Below are 18808 nucleotides of genomic sequence, written 5' to 3'. Positions count from 1 at the left end.
TATTCTATTACAAATATTGATATCAATGTGGAATGTATTGAGCATTATAGCGCTGGTTCATACTATTAATGTTCTACAAATTAATACATACAGGTATGTCTGTCTATGATTACTAAAATAATTTTTATATATGTAGGTAATTTAATATTATTTTTTATCTATTTTGGATGTGTAAACATCTTTGGCAGCACCTACTAAATTTTGAATGGTAGTAAAATCAATTTGTCACAATTTTGTGGTATGGAAATTACGTTATTTCTGTTTCATAACAAACAAAAACTGAGTCAGGAGAGGCGATCGCACAAAGGATCATGGGAGTTGATCTTGGTTGTTCTCAGAGCTGGCAGAAAAACGTTTATGATTTGGGGGATACCACTTAGGTGGCTTTGGGCTAATTATTGCTGCCCATGGCAGAAACCTTTTGGTAACCAGAGAAATAGATATCTTGCAAAATTTAAAGTCAAGTTAAGCTTTTAAAGCAAAGAATCATGGGAAGTAATCTTGGATGTGGTCAGAGCTGGCATAAACCAGCTCATTGCAGAAAAATGTTTGATTCGGGGCTTACCATGTAGGTGGCTCTGGCTAACCCAGTGATTTTCAACCAAGGTTCCACAACAACAACAACATTCCAAGAGTGCCACGTAATTTGGGTTTAAGTTACTTAAACTTATTTATTATTTATTTTTTTAAATTTATATATTTCATTATAAAAGGTGTATGGTATGTTTTTAATTTTGTGGTGATCTATAATTGATGTTATTTAGTACCTTTTATATAAAGAATAAAATTATTACACACACACACCCACAAAATCGTATCTAACAGGCAGAAAACTGAGTATGGCAGAATCCTTTTGGTAACCGGGCAAATGGATATCTTGCAAAATTTAAAGTAAAGTAAAGCATTTAAAGCAAAGGATCATGGGAGATGATCTTGGATGTGCTCAGAGCTGGCATTAACCAGCTAACTGGAAAAAACGGAAAGACAAAAAGAACGGAGTCTGGAGAGGATATCGCGCAGAGGATCATGTGAGGTGATCTTGGGCGTGCTCAGAGCTGGCATAAACCAGCTCTGAGCACTTGCCAGATCTTTACATTACATGCACTTCAGCCTTACCAGTTGAAGCGCAATGCAGGCGTTACAGTACTTGTCTGTATTACTGAAGCAGTTGTATATTTCCATGAAGAGGCAAATCATAAACGTTTTTCTGCAACCAGCTGAGGTGGTCAAGAATGTTTTAATCGGTTCATGATTAGGAGATAAGACTCCAAATTACATGTATGATCAGAATCTTTTGCTTGTTTAGTAGGTGTCGTCAACGATGTTTACACATAAAACATCTTTTGTGCATACCACACACGTGATTTTGCATTATTTTACAGACCTTGAATGTAAACCACACTTAAAAAAAAAAAAAAAAAAAAAGGTTTGAAGGGAAAGATATCTTTGGATACAAAGATTCAGATATTAGATTGACTAAAGAGTGGGGAAGGTTCAATGGCAGTTGAAAATTATTTTAATTTAAATGATCTACAATTAGGACAATTAAAAAAATGAAGAGATTAGAATGAGCGTGTCAGCAGAATCTTCCATAAATTCAAAGCATTGATGATATGGATAGAGTATAACATCCAAAAGGGAATGCCCATAAATGACAATGACATAAGATTAAGTGTACTTAACAGTCATCTGCAAATCAAACAACTAGGTTTTCTGGAAGCAGAGGATTGTTTGAGAAGTTTAAAAAAAGGTATTCATTACATAATGTTACAGTCGAAGGTGAAGCTGCATCGGCTGATGCAAAGGCAGATAAAGAATTTTCACAAGAGCTTGCTAAAATAATTGTGAAAGGTTCTTATACACCTGATCAAGTTTTTAATGCTGATGAAATGGGGCTATTCTGGAAGAAAATGCCAAATAGAACTTATTTGTTGCTGAAAAAACAACTGGAGGATTTAGTGTTCAAATATTGAATAACATTGCTCTTTTGCACCAACGCGTCAAGTGTGATTATATGATAAAACATGATTATCAATTGTGCTTTAAATCCAAGAGCAATGAAAGGCTTGAAAGAAATCTACCAGTTTATTGGAATGCCAATAAAAAAAAATTGCATGTGTACTTGGTATGCATGAAAGATGTTTTATGTGAAAACATCTTTGAAAATAACCGTTTTAAAATCGAACAGCTAGAACCAAAGTTATGAACAATGTAACATTTTATGCTCACATCCGCTACTTCTACTGAATCAATGTTTAGAAGAGATTAACGAAATCCAAGTCGATAGACTAATTATCCATTTGTTGAATAGTATGATGTCAGTCATGATTGCAGCAATACAAGTATTTGTATTGTTGCAATCGGCAGTCTGTGCAGGTAGCACAGTGGTATGCTACTGTGTTACTCTCCACACTGGGTGGAAAAGGACTAGGTTCAAATCCCATCAATGACGCGAGGAACTTTAATGGACTTTTTTTTACTCTGTGGCTGAGTTAGTTGGTCTCAGGCATAATAGCAAGGTTTCCCACCAGAAACCAGGGTTTTTTTCGTCCAGCAAAACAGGCAAAATTGACCAGAGAACACACTTAATTTACAGACATAATACATAAATGGGTATATGTAATCATTTACAGGTGACTCTAATATAACTATTTGATCATTTTTGTTGCAATCTGCATTTTTGTTACATTCCATTGGTAGGCTATGGATGTTTTCACATCACTAATTTTTTGATTAGTGAAAGGGACTGAATGCCACACTGCTATAGCTGAGTGTTCAACAATGCCAAAGTGAAATGCAGAGCATTGTTGAGAGTATCGAACGAGCCAACCTAAGAAAATAAAGACTGAGTTAGCAATGAGTCCGCGAGAACGACAAAGACTATCGAGATTGCGTAAAAGACCAACAGAAAATCAAGCATCAGATTTAGCAGTGCTTTCAACCAGCAATGTCGCTCCATCTAACAGTGATGTACCTGAAGTGTATATTAATTATGTACAATGGGGCATTTCTCCAATTGCAGAGCAGATGAGTTTAAATTATCAAGCTTCTTTTCCTTACATAAGAACACGCGTTGAGAGTTTGAAGGAGATTTATGAAAAGTGATTTCTGTCTGTATGCTATATTTGAGATCATGTATGGTTCGAAAATGACGCAAAGAAACCAGCTGCTAAAGATACACCATTGATACGCACTGCATTTATGTTCAATGGGGCACTTCCCCAATTGCAGAGCAGATGAGTTTAAATTATCAAGCTTCTTTTCCTTACATAAGAACACGCGTTGAGAGTTTGAAGGAGATTTATGAAAAATGATTTCTGTCTGTATGCTATATTTGAGATCATGTATGGTTCGAAAATGACGCAAAGAAACCAGCTGCTAAAGATACACCATTGATACGCACTGCATTTCTTGATGTTGCTTTCAATGGGATCTTTGTGTGTAATAACTGCAGAGGATTACTTAACAACAACACCATTCCAGTGCTATCTTTTTGTCAAACAGTTTTGTCTACCCAGAAATTCTATCGCATTTACCAAAGTTGGATTTAGTGACAGAGAGGCTTATTTTTCCTCACTTACCATTCATGGAGGTTCGTATAAGTGTCTCAGGCACCTGAGACACTTATACGAACAATATGGCATTCTGGGGCAAGGGATCAATGTCTGTTTCAGTCAACATAGTAGTGGCATGTGATGCAAGACAGCATGTGTATGAGCTTATGCAGCATCAGCCAAAAAAAAAAAAAAAAAAATCACACCATTCCCTCCAAATGCCTGTCCAGTTCCTCCTTAAATTAATTCAACCTATCAACTTCCACAACGACAGATGGAAGTTTGTTCCAGCAATTAACCACCCGCTGGCTAAAGGCAAATTTCCACACATCTATTCTACATCTGTCTTTTCATAATTTTAATTTATGCCCCCTTAGGTTCGTAATCTGAACAAGTGGAAGGATCCAATCAGAATTCAGCGTGCTCAACCCATTCAAGGCCTTATACACCTCAATCAGATCACCGCGCAGGTGCCTAGTCTCCAGCCACTGCAATTTGCAGAACTTAAGCCTCTCTTGATAAGAGGATCCCTTCATTCCCCTCACCAATCTTGTTGCCCTTCTCTGTACATGCTCAAGTAAATCAACATCCTTCCTAAAATGAGGCCACCAGACTTGTATGCAGATCTGGAGGTGTGGCCTGACCATTGCCTTATACAGAGGGATAAACACCTCCTTTTCCCTGCTAGCAAAATTCCTATATATCATTGACAAAACCCCATGACCTGCTCTGGCAGCCTGTCTGCATTGCTCAGAAAACTTCATATCTGCCTGCACAATTACTCCCAGGTCTTTTTCATTTTCTACCACTTTAAGTGTAGTGCCACACAGTTGGTACGTTTCTCTGGGGTTACTTCTACCCATATGCAGTACTTTGCATTTGTCAATGTTAAACTTCAGTTGCCACTTCTTAGCCCATCTGCCCAAATTATCTAGATCCTGTTGCAGTAGGACACTGCCATTACTGTCATTAACAACCCTTCCAACCTTTGTATCATCTGTAAACTTCGACATTAAGCCTGATATACCTTCATCAATATCATTGATAAATATACAAAGCAACAGTGAACCCAACACCGAACCCTGTGGGACTCCACTAATAACATTAGTCCACGAAGCACCCGTTGATTACCACCCTGTCTTCTTCCACTTAACCATCCTTTTATCCATTGTAGTAACTTGCCCTTAATACCATTCTGCTCCAATTTGTACAATAGTCTCTCATTAGTAAAATAATAAGAGGAGTTTACTTCAATATAGTACGTAGAACACTTCCGTATGATACCCTCCAGAAATTAAAACGTCAGAATTAGCCTTTCATGCCATTAACGAAAAACATACTTTTTTATTTAACGAGGCCAAAATACTTAACGTTCAACGTAATTATACGCGACTATTAATTGCAGAAACCGTTGAAATTAAATTACACGAGAATTCTGTTAATGTTCGGCGGCCATATTTTATCTCCGATGCGTGGACCTTTACGCGCATGTGCGAAGACAAATAATCTCTATTTAAGTATCAGGTTTAACCCGATTCGGTAATTTTCATTCCTGTGATCACGACATATGGTCAAAAAGTGTTGTCAGCTTCAGGAAGCAAAATCTTTTTGAGTATTTTCGTTAGATTCTTTTAATTGCATTAATTTGATTTTTAATTGTTTTAAATTGATTTGAGTTGTGTTAAATAGATTATTTAATTATTTATATTTTACTCTAATGTACCGGTAAGTTGTCAGTTTTTTTCGTTTTTTCCGTTTTAATTTCTGGAGGGTATCATACGGAAGTGTTCTACGTACTCTATTGAGGTAAACTCCTCTTATTATTTTACTAATATTATTATCAACGTAGAACATATTGAGTAGTACAGCTCTGATTCATACTATCTAATAGTCTTTCATGCACAACAGTGTCAAAAACTTTCCTGAAATCCAAATATATGATATCAAAATTATTTTTTGCATCCAGTTCCTTTGTAACCACATCATAATATCCTATCAAATTTGTCAGACAATACTTTCCTTTAACACACCCATGTTGTGGCTGAATTATTGCTGCAGTCTTGTCTAGATGATCCTGCAATGCATCTTTAACCAGTGACTCCATTATTTTACCCGGAACAGAAGTTAAACTAACTGGTCTGTAATTACTCGTGTCACCCTTCGATCCCCATTTGTGAATTTGGGATACATTTGCACATCTTCAGTCCATGGGAACCTCCCCTGAGCTCAAGGATGCACTCATAATTATGGCTAAGGGTTTGCTTAGTTGCTTTGCCGCCTCCTTTAATATAACTGTATAGATCCCATCTACCCCAGGTGCTTTTCTTATGTTTACTTTCAACAATTTCTCTTCCACTTTGCTCTCAGTTATTACAAAATTATTAAGTATCCTGCTACAATTTGATAACCTCGTGCCATTTTCAAACCTTAATAATTCCTCATGTGTGAATGTAGATGCAAAATACTCATTCAGTTTGTTTGCTGTCTGAGCAGGATCATCAACAGGTGAACCATCGATGTCAAGCGGACCGATCAGATTTATCCCCTTCCTTTTAGACTTTATATAAATAAAGAAATCCTTGCTGTTTTACGTAGCGTCTTTTGCCAACGATTTTTCGTAATCTGCCTTCGCCTGCCTAACCTCCTTTGTGAGCTGATTACAGACTAGCTTATATCTGCCATAGGCTTCTGAGTCGCTTGATAATTTATATGCATCCCATGCATTTTTCTTCCCTGTTACGAGTCTCATTAGATAACCATTTAGGCCTAAACCTTGAACAATATTTCTTAATAGGTATGAAACTTTTAGTAGCATCCACAATTAATTCCTTGAATGCTTCCCACTTAGAATTTAATCTTGGTAACATCATCAGTTTAATCCCACTGTACTCACCCTTATGGAAGCAAAAACCCTTTCCTTTACCCCTGATGGTAAAGGAAAGGGAATATGATGGTTCATCACTTGCCAAGGAAGATTGACGAGGATCATTGTATAAACATGCATACAAAATGCAAGAAAATGCACATTTTCTTACCAACCAGAGTTATTTGATCGGGTTAATAAGAAAGTGAGTGGTTAAATTGTGACTTCTGTATTTTGGTGTACACACTTCCCTATCGATTATATCAAATCACGATAGCTCAGTCATTCATTGATGACAGTCACATGGAAATTAATTTGACTAAAGACGACATAAGCAAAGAGGTTCCCATCGAGGAAAGTCTCATTGCCCAACAACAAATGTTGTGGAGCGAGGATAAATACCTTAGAGTTGCTCCAGGAGAAACTAAAATACCTGAGCCTACTGTTTGACAAGCACACTGAGGAACTGTCTTTTCCCAGCATTTTCCTTGAACAATTCAGAAGGTTCAGAGAGAATTTACAAGTGACTCTGTTCGTGATGGCGACGAGACGATCTGGCTGATGTGGTATTATTCCATATGAACTCATTTACGTAGCAATGAAGATAATGAGAGGCTCTTTGATGGTGGCTTTACATCAGTAAAGGTACAAAACTGGCCCTTGAGCAAGTTTAATCCAAAGAATACATTAACAGCTGTATCAAAAACAATTTGGCCTTCCTAAGTTGAATTCCTAACCCTACTACTGTGTTCATCGTAAGCACGATCTATTTGCTATGATTAGACAGCTCGGTAAACCTACAATGTTTTTGACTCTGAGTGCCAATGAAATCAACTAATGAAGTCATACTACATAAAAGTATTCCAAAAAATTTTGGATGAATTGGATTCAGACAATATTCTTAGTGTTAGCCAGGTTTGGAAAAAAAAATTACATTTTTAGATGTTGCGAAATTAATAGCATTTGCTGTTTGTGATATAAGATTATCAACTTTAAATGCCTCCTGGAACGCTATCTGGCCTGAGGTAGTTTTGAGTGGTAATGACAATTCACAGACAGAGAATGCATATTCTCAGATTATAGATTTGTCACATCAAGTTGGTGGTGAAGGATTTGATGATTTCGTTCCTTCTGGAATTGGTGATGGACAGATGAATTCGTAGAAATGAATGGTGATAACCCAGCTTCAACATTTGATATCAGCACAATAAGTAGACTCGAAATGGCTAAAAATCTTAAATTATTTCCTTGATACTAACATGGATTGCAGGTTAGGATTTGGAAGGGAATTACTAAACTGCTTAGCTCAGTATGAAGAGATTTATAAGGAATTAAGTAACACTAAAAAACAAACATGATCATGAATTTTATTAAGCCAATTCTGACAATCCCTTTGGAAAACGAATTTGAAAAAAATTCTGGGGTAGAAAGCCAGAAATATGGACATTCATAAATTTCCTGCTGTGGTGCCATAGCACATGTGATACAAAAGACACATCACATAAGGCAGCAAAACCCGCCTGCATTAACTGCAAAGGTGAGCAAAGGTGAGCACAAGCATGCCAGAGGTGGAAGGAAGAAAAGGAAATACAAATAATGGCAGAGCTGAACATCTCATACCAGGACAGAAAAGTAGTTAAACTGGTAAATAGCAATAAGGCAACATATGCTGAAAAGGTTGTCAAGAAATGTTCAGTTGGGATTCAGATGGAAATAACCATACCCCTTGAACCATTTACACCCATTGTCTGCTATTTACTGAGCTCAGAAAAAAATCACAAAAAAATCAGTCCGCTGCCACTCCAATTTCAATACCTCCTCCTGCTCCACAACTCCAAATATTGAGCACCAAACAGTACAGAAAATTGAACTGCCCATGCCAGTGCAAGGAAAAATGGAAATTTAAACCAAGTCGATACATGGCTATTCAGTCTTGGAACTCTGCAGGTAAAGAAACGGACACAGGACACGACCATGCTTCCCCAAAAAAAGAGAACTGAAAAAACTAAATCCTCAGCACTTCAGAATCCAACCAACGGATCCACCAAGCCCACGTAATGGCTACGTTTGTACAGTGTAATTGTCATGGAGTCCTGCAAAATGCAGAAGACATCAAGGCACTCCTGCATTGGCAAGCAGTGCTGAGGATGAGTGTATTTTGGAATGCCGAATTGCCACATGCCATACTAGTGTGTGTACAACCCGCTACCTACTGTTTCACCGTGCATTACTCAACATTGTGAAACACACTATCTGCTACATATTTTTCTCTAGAATGTAATATATTTTTATGTATTTGTCCTGTGATCTCGAAAATCTGGATGATTGGGGTCCAGATAGTTTCTATTTTATTTTTGTTTAACCAGATTTTCTGTATTTGATTAACCAGATTTCATGTGTTCTTTTAGTTGGGGGGGGGGAAGAGTATTTATTTATTTATTTATTTATTTATATCATCACTTTTTAGACGTGATGAACCAGAGAGAAAGAGTTCTAGAGGCTCTTCTGGAAGATATTCTGATGCCCGCCCTCCTCCAAGTGGCTCACGTGACTCAGCTTATAACAGAAGTTCTGGAAGGGTAAGTTTCTTGAGGAGAAGAATTTAGAATTCCAAATCAAAATGTAACAGATATTGCAGTTACTCAGTTATTTTATTATTATTATTTTCCCTGTATCTCATTTAAAATTTGATAATACAGTGACAGACAAAAAACTGCATCACCTTAAAAAAAAGTAACATTTGTATTGAAACGTATAAGATATTGTTTGATTATGGTCATTTTGTTTGTCGCAAAGCAAAGGTATTGTGTTAGATAATGCTTCTATTGCATCAACAGTTTCTGTAAATACAGCATTGGAAGGGTATACATGCTCATTAGGATCCTGTTTTACAGAGTTATAAGCATGGCTCCATATATTCATTTGACACCAAGAAAAAAAAAGTGTAGCTGTTACTCTGTTCCAGGAAGGGCTTTCTACTCGTGCTATCACTGATAAAATAGGTCAACAGCCCCAGGTGCTGAAATTAAAGCGTGAAACCGGTGATGTGAAGAGAAGACTTGGATCAGGCCATAAGAGAGCGACTGTGCCTTCCCAAGATCGATATTTGAAACGGCTATGCCTTCGTAATCAGACTAAGTCAGGCTTGGTGTGGTCTGAGGAAGAAGGTAATGTCCAGTCACTTGCACATTACATCCTTGTTGCTAATATGCAAGTAATTGCATTCCAGCAATCTTTGTGCTTTGCTCATTGTTCATCCAACAACAAATTGGACCCATCAGGCAGCAACCTTTTGTTTTTGTAATGCCTCAATTAAAATTTGGTGAGCAGATGAATTTGATATTCCAGATTTGTTGGCTGTTCTTTCACTGATCAATTTCTGTCTTCCTCCAAAAAAGACTAGTAATGACTGTCAGTGGGTTGTCAATAGATCTTGTTCTACCTGAGCATTGCTTTCTTCAGCACTGGTCTGAACTTCATGAAACCTTTGAGACTAATATGAAATCATGCCATAATTCACTGCTTCACTTCCTGAAAATATTCATAAATTTGTGTTATCATTTGAGCACAATGTTTCAGTTTTTATAAAAGATCTTTGATCTGAAACTGTAATGAAATGAGGAGCATGTGCCTAGTATCTTAAAATTTATATATTTGTATCCATGATTGGATACAAATATATCTAACAGTCTTGGGAATCAGACTGTTAGATAAGAAGAGGAACACATGGATTAGGCAGCAAACTTAAGTAAAGGACATTCTTATCAAAACTAAAGAACTAAAATGGTCTTGGGCAGGACACACAGCTCGAAGACATTATGACAGATGGACAAAGAAAATAACAGAATGGTACCCAAGAGGAGCTAGAAGAAAACCTGGAAGACGACGGAGATGGACAGATGAAATTCATGAGTTTGTGGGTTGTAAATGGATGGCCAGTGCACAAAACAGAAGGAACTGGAAAGTTGCTGGAGAGGCCTTCATCCTGCAGTGGATTGAAAATGGCTGATGATGGTGATGATCCATGATTATCTTAAAACAATGACATTATGATGTTATACACTTTCAAATTCCCATTATTCCAAAAAATAGTTTGGCATAATAAGTATACTGCACACGTGCTCATTTTTTGGCACTGAAAGCCCACTTGGAATGAAAGATTTTTATTCAATGTGGACGTCAAGAAAACTCATTTCTGTTATACTCTCTAATGCACAATGTTGTTGAACTTTACTCAATTAACTTGATAGAGCTGACGAAGAACAGTTATGGTGGTGATTGTAACTCCTAATATGCATGGAGTGGAAAAATGTTTCAAAGAAGTGGATGGAAGGAATGAATGAACAGAGGGAAAGAATAGTTGTTTGGTGCCAAATTTAAAATGTGAAACTGTATATGGTCTAATCAATTAAAGATTATCAAATTAAATTAATACTTTTTTGTTTTTTACCATGTGAAAATTTGCTACTGGCTGTAACAAGTGATGCTTGTGGGGTACTGCTGCAGCTAAGCTGTAATTAAACAAACAGCAGTTATATAATTTTGCAGCTAGGGCTTGGAGTTCTGTCGATTTATTTAATATTTTCCTCTAGTTCCAAGATATATTTTAATCTGCTGTGCACAGAATTAAACATGTGTAAAAGTTTGTCTATAATGGATTCTGTGCACAGTAGATTAAAACATACCATTTCAGCTAGATGAAAATAATAGTGTTAGTTTTTTAAACTTAATTATATATAAATCTGAAACTCTGGACACGAGTATATAGAAATATAAAAGGAGTCAGCATTATCCATATTGGATAATATTGGGAAGCCTCATGCTTGTGTTATGCAGGCTAAAAATAAGAAAATATAACAAAACAATTGATATTTGTCAAGAAAGGCTAGAAGTTAATGTTTCAGGTAGAGAAATATGATCTTGCTACATGTTTGGATATTATTTAAGGGTTATTATTAATGATGAATTGATTCTTTTTTTGCAAGAAATAAAATAGGATTGGATTTTAGAGTGATTTACATTAGATTTTCAGGATTAAGATTGCCCTCTTTGATTCTAACCTATATCATTTAACTGTTATATCGGGGTTAGAATCCTGGGGGAAAGTCTAAGATATACAGAAGGAAAAGGGTAGGTAAAAGTTGTTGACTTGGTGAACGTTAAAATTTTGTTGACTAATATGAGAGTACCTCAATATCTCGAGGAACTCTCATATTAGTCAACAAGTTCATATAGAGTGGCTAGAGAAGAAACCCACATCTAGTTGCAGAAAGAACTTAAAATAAAATGATATATCATAAGGTGGAAACTTAGAAAACTTTCTTTAACCCAATAAACTTCTTGAAAATCTGCTACCAATTCCTTAAATGCTGATCTCCAGGTAATTCTACAGTGGGGCAAAGACAACTTAGTTGTTTTCAATCCTTCTAAAATTCAGTCTTGTCTTATATCTTGCAAAAAGGATTTTTCTGCTCCTATGCTTATCATTGGTGACACTCCGATTTCTAGGTAAAATGATGTATCTCTTTTGGGGATTACTTTGACTTCTAATTTTTCTTGGCACAAGCACATTACAAATATTGCTTCCTCTGCATCTAAAAAACTTGGTTTTCTCTTTCGCTCTCGCCGTTACTTTTCTTCCAAACAGCTGTTCACTCTGTACAAATCTCAAATCTGCCCCACCATAGAATATTGTTCCCACATCTGGGGTGGTTCCCCAAAACCTCTCTCATGCTTCTTGATTCCGTTCAGAAGAGGGCAGATAGGTTAATTAATGATTCATCTCTAACAGAGTCTCTCCACTCGTTGTCTCATAGATGTACTGTTTCTGCTGCATGCCTCTGCTACAGATACTTCCATGGGCACTATTCTTCTGAATTGGCTTCTATAATTCCCACTCTCTCTTTCCAAACAGTCTGAACATGTGCCACCACCAGCCAACATCTGTTTACTGTCCAACTACAAACTCACAGAACCAATTTTTCATCTTCCTCGTTTATTCATTCAACTGCCATTTTCTGGAACAACCTTCTTTTCATGCATATTTCCTGAAAATTAGAGTATAAAGAAGTTCAAGTCTAATGTCGACAAATATCTTATTTTGTCTTCTCAACCTCGAACCCAAGCACGGTACTAAGTACTATAGGTTCCAATACCTCATGTTTGGGGTTTACATAAAAAAAAAAAAAAAAAAAAGTCATCTTTCAAAATTTCAAGAACTCAGTTTCTCAGAATTTTCATTTTCATTTTTCTCTGTGACATCTGACAACAGGTGGGAATATAAAAGGAGTAAGAATTCTGGTGGATCAAGGTAGAAAAAAAAATCCATATTAGTAGTTATTAGACTGATAAGTTGGGTAAAATTTAAATTAAATATATATACTTAAAATATATATTTTTAATGGTACATTTTTACAATAGGATGTGGATGATAGAAGATCTTATGGAGGACCTAGAGGAAGAGATTCATACACTACTCCCCGCAGTAGCGAAAGTGAGAGTTCCTATGATCGCTATGAACATGAACAGAGGTTTAGCAGAGGTAAAAATGAATTTTATTCTTTAACATTTACAGTAGACCCTCAATTTACCGGAATCAGATTAACCGAGAAGCGGATTAACCAGGACAGTTCGACTCCAAATAAAAAACAACAACCAGAAATCATAAAATTCAAGTAATAACTAGAATATAAACAGATGTTTTGCAAGTTGTAAGGCGACAAGAAGCAGCATTATAAGTCATCATTGAGAGATAATGTGCCTATTACCTTGCAACCCACCGCTCAAAAAAAAAAAAAAAAAAAAAATGTTTAGTTTGTTTTAGCTCGTCGTGTCGATTCTTGCACAGCAAAAAGACATTTTTTTTTTGTTTCACTATTTATGTCAGGGGTGTCAATTTTTTTTTTTTTTTTTTCATAGTAAATATTTTTTTTTTTAGAAATCGTGAAAATGATGGGTAAACACAAAGTTTTTTGCTTTCAGTTACAAACAAAAACTTGAAATTATTCAAAAGTTTGAAAACATTGCATCCATTAAATCTTTAATGAACCATTATAATGTTGGTGACCAAACCATATGCGACATTGTAAAAAATATAGGGAAGCTATTAGATTTAAAATGGACATCGTAAAAAATAAAGGGAAGCATCGTATTGGACATGCGAGTAGTGTGTTGTGAGTTTTTTCATTTTTTATCTATCGTCATAACTTTTTATGCAAGTTGCTGAACATTTTTTGATACAGCAAGTACCTGACTTACACAACTTTGGACTTACGTAAATAAATTTTCACCCATTTTTTTTATTTTTTTTTTAAGGATTGTAAAATTTAAAACAAACAAAAAAAATAAGCAATCAATAACTACGATCACAGCATACACAAATTGCACAAGTGAGATACGGAGTAACAAGCAAAAAAATAGGAAAGAGAAGAAATTTTTCAAATTTATTTATGTTTTTTTTTATATTACTGAAGATTTCGGTGAATGGGACCACGTTTTACCATAATAAAGTAAGTACCACAGAATTCCAACTATTGGTATATCACAAATGCAATAAGATCGAGTTTACTAAATTTTTATAATTAGATGAACTAACAGGAAAGCCCAGTAACCCGGAAAGTGCAAATTGTTTTATTGTTATGACTTCCAGAAACGTGCTTTAGATAAATACCACAAAGGCATTCAAAATTGATTCTTATAACTGAACATATGATAACAATGGAAGTGTAATACATTCTCTGACCTGACCACGTAACCCTTCCTCAAGTAGTGTTGGCTGCGTGTTTTGTTTTTGCATCCTTCAGTTAGTAATTTTTGTGTCGAGCTTATTTGACATAAACTTTATAACAAATATAATTATCATTATAAAAATGACCTTTTAGAGGTTATATAGCGAAAATGTCAATTTCTGAGGTCTTAGAACGAATTTCCAAAAAAAAAAAAAAAAATTGTGTGCAGTGAGCATGCATTTCAGAAGTTAGGTGAAACTTCTGTAGGAAAACATTTATCACTTGACCGAGGATCCTGTATTGACCATATGAATGCTGCAGGCAATGAATCTGCATGAATGGGAGCCTCAGAGGTATGAGACGTTCCATTACCAAATCTAGTTTCCGCCAGTGCTGTGGCATTGGATGATATTTAAAGCCATTTGACTTCGATAGAGCCGGAATCACTTTGTTCTTGAGAGATCCGCGACAGCTATTACAGGCTGATATTTGACTTCCATCCTCATTTGGAAATGCTATTTGAAGAACAGTGTCGTCTCGATCTCGAGATGCTACAATCTTCACATCATTCTTGAACTAAAGCCTATCACACACAGAACTGAAATCATTATCCAGGAATGTATGTTTAAACTGTGCTTGGATGCTTTGGTGTTTCTTAAAATCCTGTTGCTTATGCCCACTGCCTGTTGAATGATTTGATGAAGTACTTCTGGCAGTCAATTTTGGCTGCTTCACCTTTCGTTTACGACTGGGCTTCGAGGTCTCTTCATCATTTTCGTTTGCAGTGTCAACTTCCATGACTCCTTCCACATTCACTTCTTGTATATATGTAAATTCAATTGATTTGGAAGGTGCAATATATAGCCCTTGTGCCAGAAAACATCATAACAACAACAGTTGTATTTCTGGGCAGATATAATGCTCTGAAGATGTGGATGGACCTTCTCTGGCTTTGTTCAACTCCATCGCATGCTGTAATTTCTTCTGCTTTCGAAGTAGCTTAGAGCTCTCCTTTGTACTCAGTGGAGATGGTCACATTGTACATATATAAGTATTGTATATACCTTACAACACGCACTATTAGTCTTCTGAATGTTGAATTGTAAATTCTTTTCCATCAAGGATTTTTTACTAAATGCGGTGGAGAATGACAAAAGAAATAGCATGATGCAATCAGTAGGGGTGCTGATTGGGTCAGCACCGCTACTGATTGCATCCTTTTGGAGTCAGTTTTGGCTGCTTCGCTTTTCATTTATGACTGGGCTGCGAGGACTCCATCTTCCACATTCGCTTGTATTATTTCTGGGGAGATGTAGGGTTCTGAAGTTGTGGATGGATCTCTCCGGCTTCTTTGTTCAACTCCATCGCACACTGTACTTTCTTCCACTGTCAAAATAGCTTAGATCTCTCCTTTGTACTCAATGGAGGTGGTTTCGGTGGTTGAATTGCACATATACGTGCTCTGTGCGCATTACAACACTCGCTATTAGTCTTCGGCGTGTTGAATTATAAATTCTTTTACTTCAAAATTTTTTATTAAATACGGTGGAGGAGGAGGAAAGAAAAGCATAGTGCAATCAGTAGGGGTGCTGATTTGATTATGCATCGCTTGTGCCTGGTACAATCATGGCAGATAAATCTTTTTTGTGTCGTATTTTCTTGGTGATTTTTGTTAATCCTCGGACGAATTGCACATGTATGCACTATACGCATTACAACGCTCACTACAGTGGATAACCCGCTTTACAATTGGTTCACGGTACGATTAAATCACTTTACGATAGACACTCCATAACAAAATACCTTTCATTATACAATATATAGTTGGGGCCGATCATTGTGATCATGTTTATGAATTGAATTTTAATTATATTAATGGCGATTCTAATAAGCGAAAATAGGACACAAATTATCCACAGACTATAAAAGTAAAGATATGAAGCACATATTTACTTTATTATCTTACCAATTAACAAAATTAAATGATACATGAAAATTGGAAGAATATTTTCCACAGGTTAATGAAAGGGGAAAAAAAAAAAAGACAAGTTAATTACAAAGGATATTCTGAGGTGGTCACCCTCCCAATTACTAACTATGCTTAACACTGCTAAACTTTAGTGATTGCACAAGAACTGAGGCATTTAGCCTAGTACGATAACTCACTGTACAGAGTGCTTGTAATGTATTTACTTATGACAATGGTCACATTTCCATTATGTTTTTTGTTAATACACGGATGCAAGTTACTCCCACCTGAAAACTGCCTGGAGCACTCCTAGAGAAGTTTCACTTCAAAAAGCAGTGTGTTATTGGATTCACATTTCACATTACTATATTTTCACAATACCTCCATTTATTCCTATGGGATGCAAAATACGTGTCCTTTTTTTTTTTTCCTTTTTCCCCCAGTTTGCACCGGCCGACAAAAACTTACGTGAGTCTGGGAGTGCCTGTAGTAATAACAGTAATGGGCTCAATACCAAACTCCCTGGTACCCATTCTTAATATTAGACCATGAAGAATAATGGCCATTTATAACTACCCTTTGTCTACTACCATTCCTTTGTCCATAGTAGTAACATACCCCCATAATGCTGCATTACTCTAGTTTATGCAAGTCATTCATTCAGAACAGTATCAAAAGCTTTTCTGAAACCCAAGTAAGTGATGTCAGAATCATTCACTCTTTGAACCAACCTTATGAATGGGAGAGTCATTTGCTGGCTTTGTGATTGTTTTTTTTTTTTTTTTATATCAATGCTTTCAAATATGATATGGTTCGTATTTTGATTGGTTCCCAAAAATTAAAATGAAATTACTGTAAAAATTCAAATAATAAAAGAAAAGTGTAAAAGAATTTCACAAAAATTATAAAAACGATAAATTTATAAAAACTCTTATTTAATGCAGTGATTTTTTTACATTTGTGTGTATCATTGTTCAGTTTAATCAGCTTATGGATCTATATTCCTAAAGTTTATGGCTTTTTTAATTGCAGATTGAATGATAGTGGCAAGTTTGATCTCCTTCCTCAAATTTTAAAGCTATTTTTATGCTGCCATCTATTATGTATTTGGAAACACAGATAACGGCTGGCAGCACTTAGTGATTGACTTCAGGACAATTTGTATATAAATGGATGCATAATTAGTAACACATTACTTGAAAAATATATGTATATGAGGTATGATGAAAAAGTTTGAGGATTGACTTTATAAATTGCAGCCATAGTAGCAAGTGTATTCCAGCAATCAACTACCTGCTGGCTAAAGGCAAATTTTTGCACATCTGTTCTACAACTGTCTTTCCTCAATTTGAGTTTATGCCCCCTCAGGTCTGTAATCTGAGCAAGAGGAAGAATTCCATCAGCATTTAGTCTGCTCAAACCATTCCCCCCCCCCTCGACGTGGGCACCTGTACTTGGTGAGGGGACCTCCCAGTGACGCTGCTGGACTTCCAGACTAGCATCACTGGGATCCAACGCCCACAGCCTAGGTTCCAGGCTTACATCAATGGAATCCGACGTGTTTGTCGTGCGCTGCGACCCGTGGAAATTCGGAAAGGGGGATCCTGGTGGTTGAGGGGCCCAGCTTCAATACACCACTTTGGCCCCTGCTTCGACAAGACGGGTGGTCCTGGAAGGCCCAGCTAGTAGGCTCGCCTGCGAGGGTCAACCGTGTCAATGCCACGCCCCTACCCTCATGGTCTGAGGGACAGGATTCAGGCTGGCGGCGGTGCGGGTATAGTGTCTGGGTAGCCCTGGCATTCCACTCCCGAGCGCATTTATTGCATGCCGGGTAGTGGGCGTCCCTTTGGGCTCCGTGGTGGGTGGGGAGCCCGGGCACTGAACCATATAAAAACTCTATGAATCCTGATAGACTAAATTCTTCAGGGGCCCCAACCTGGTCCCTATCTGAAACTTTAGAAACAGATACTGATAGCATTATTGCTACAAAGAGGCAGCGAAGAGAAATATCATCAGGGCCTGTTCCAAAATTTTTAATTATTCATTCCACCACTGAAAAACCGATTGGCAAAATGTCGCCCTTCTTCATACAGAAAGGGTTAGTGGGTTAGCAGGGTCACCCAAATCAGTTAAGAGGCTCCGTTCTGAAGACCTTTTAATTGAAACTAAAAATGACAGGCAATCTGAACATCTACTCCGAACAACATCAATTGGAGGAATCCCTATAACAGTGACACCACACAGAACACTCAATTCATCGAGAGGTGTCATTTCGGAGTGAGACCTTCTCGACGTAACCGAGGAGGAAACCTGCTCCGAATTAAAACCACAGGGAGTCATTGCCGTCAAGAGAATCACTGCGCGAAGGGATGGAAAAATTGTTAAAACCAAGAGCGTTATCCTGACTTTTAACTCTCCTAAACCTCCTGACGAGATTAAAGCTGGATACATCAACTGTTCAGTGCATCCATACGTTCCGAACCCATTACGGTGTTTTAAATGCCAGAAGTATGGACATTCTCAAATGGCCTGCCGTGGAGTCCTTGCATGCGCTCGATGCGGTGCAAAGGACCACGAAACAACAGCATGTTCAGCCGCAAAACCCACCTGTATTAACTGTGAGGGAGAACACCCGGCCTACTCACGAGCATGCCAGAGGTGGAAAGAAGAAAAAGAGATTCAACGGCTGAAGGCA

The 18808-nt window shown here is 37.0% G+C and overlaps 1 protein-coding gene across 2 annotated transcripts in view; it reads left to right on the top strand.

Annotated features, from left to right (window-relative positions):
• Positions 1-18808, top strand: part of LOC150075728 (eukaryotic translation initiation factor 4B-like) — a 178061-nt gene that overhangs the window by 141939 nt on the left and 17314 nt on the right. For both annotated transcript variants that reach the window (XM_090388176.1, XM_090388177.1), the window contains exons 11-12: positions 8885-8996; positions 12838-12958. In XM_090388176.1, coding sequence (XP_090244302.1) covers positions 8885-8996; positions 12838-12958 — 233 coding nt within the window. The remainder of the gene's footprint in view (positions 1-8884; positions 8997-12837; positions 12959-18808) is intronic.

This window comes from Mastigoproctus giganteus, chromosome 13, assembly GCF_048544385.1.
Source record: "Mastigoproctus giganteus isolate SK-2022 chromosome 13, ASM4854438v1, whole genome shotgun sequence".
Classification (NCBI taxonomy): Eukaryota; Metazoa; Arthropoda; class Arachnida; order Uropygi; family Thelyphonidae; genus Mastigoproctus; species Mastigoproctus giganteus.
The sequence above is the reverse complement of the archived record's forward strand: the minus strand, read 5'-3'. Positions and strand labels throughout refer to the sequence as shown.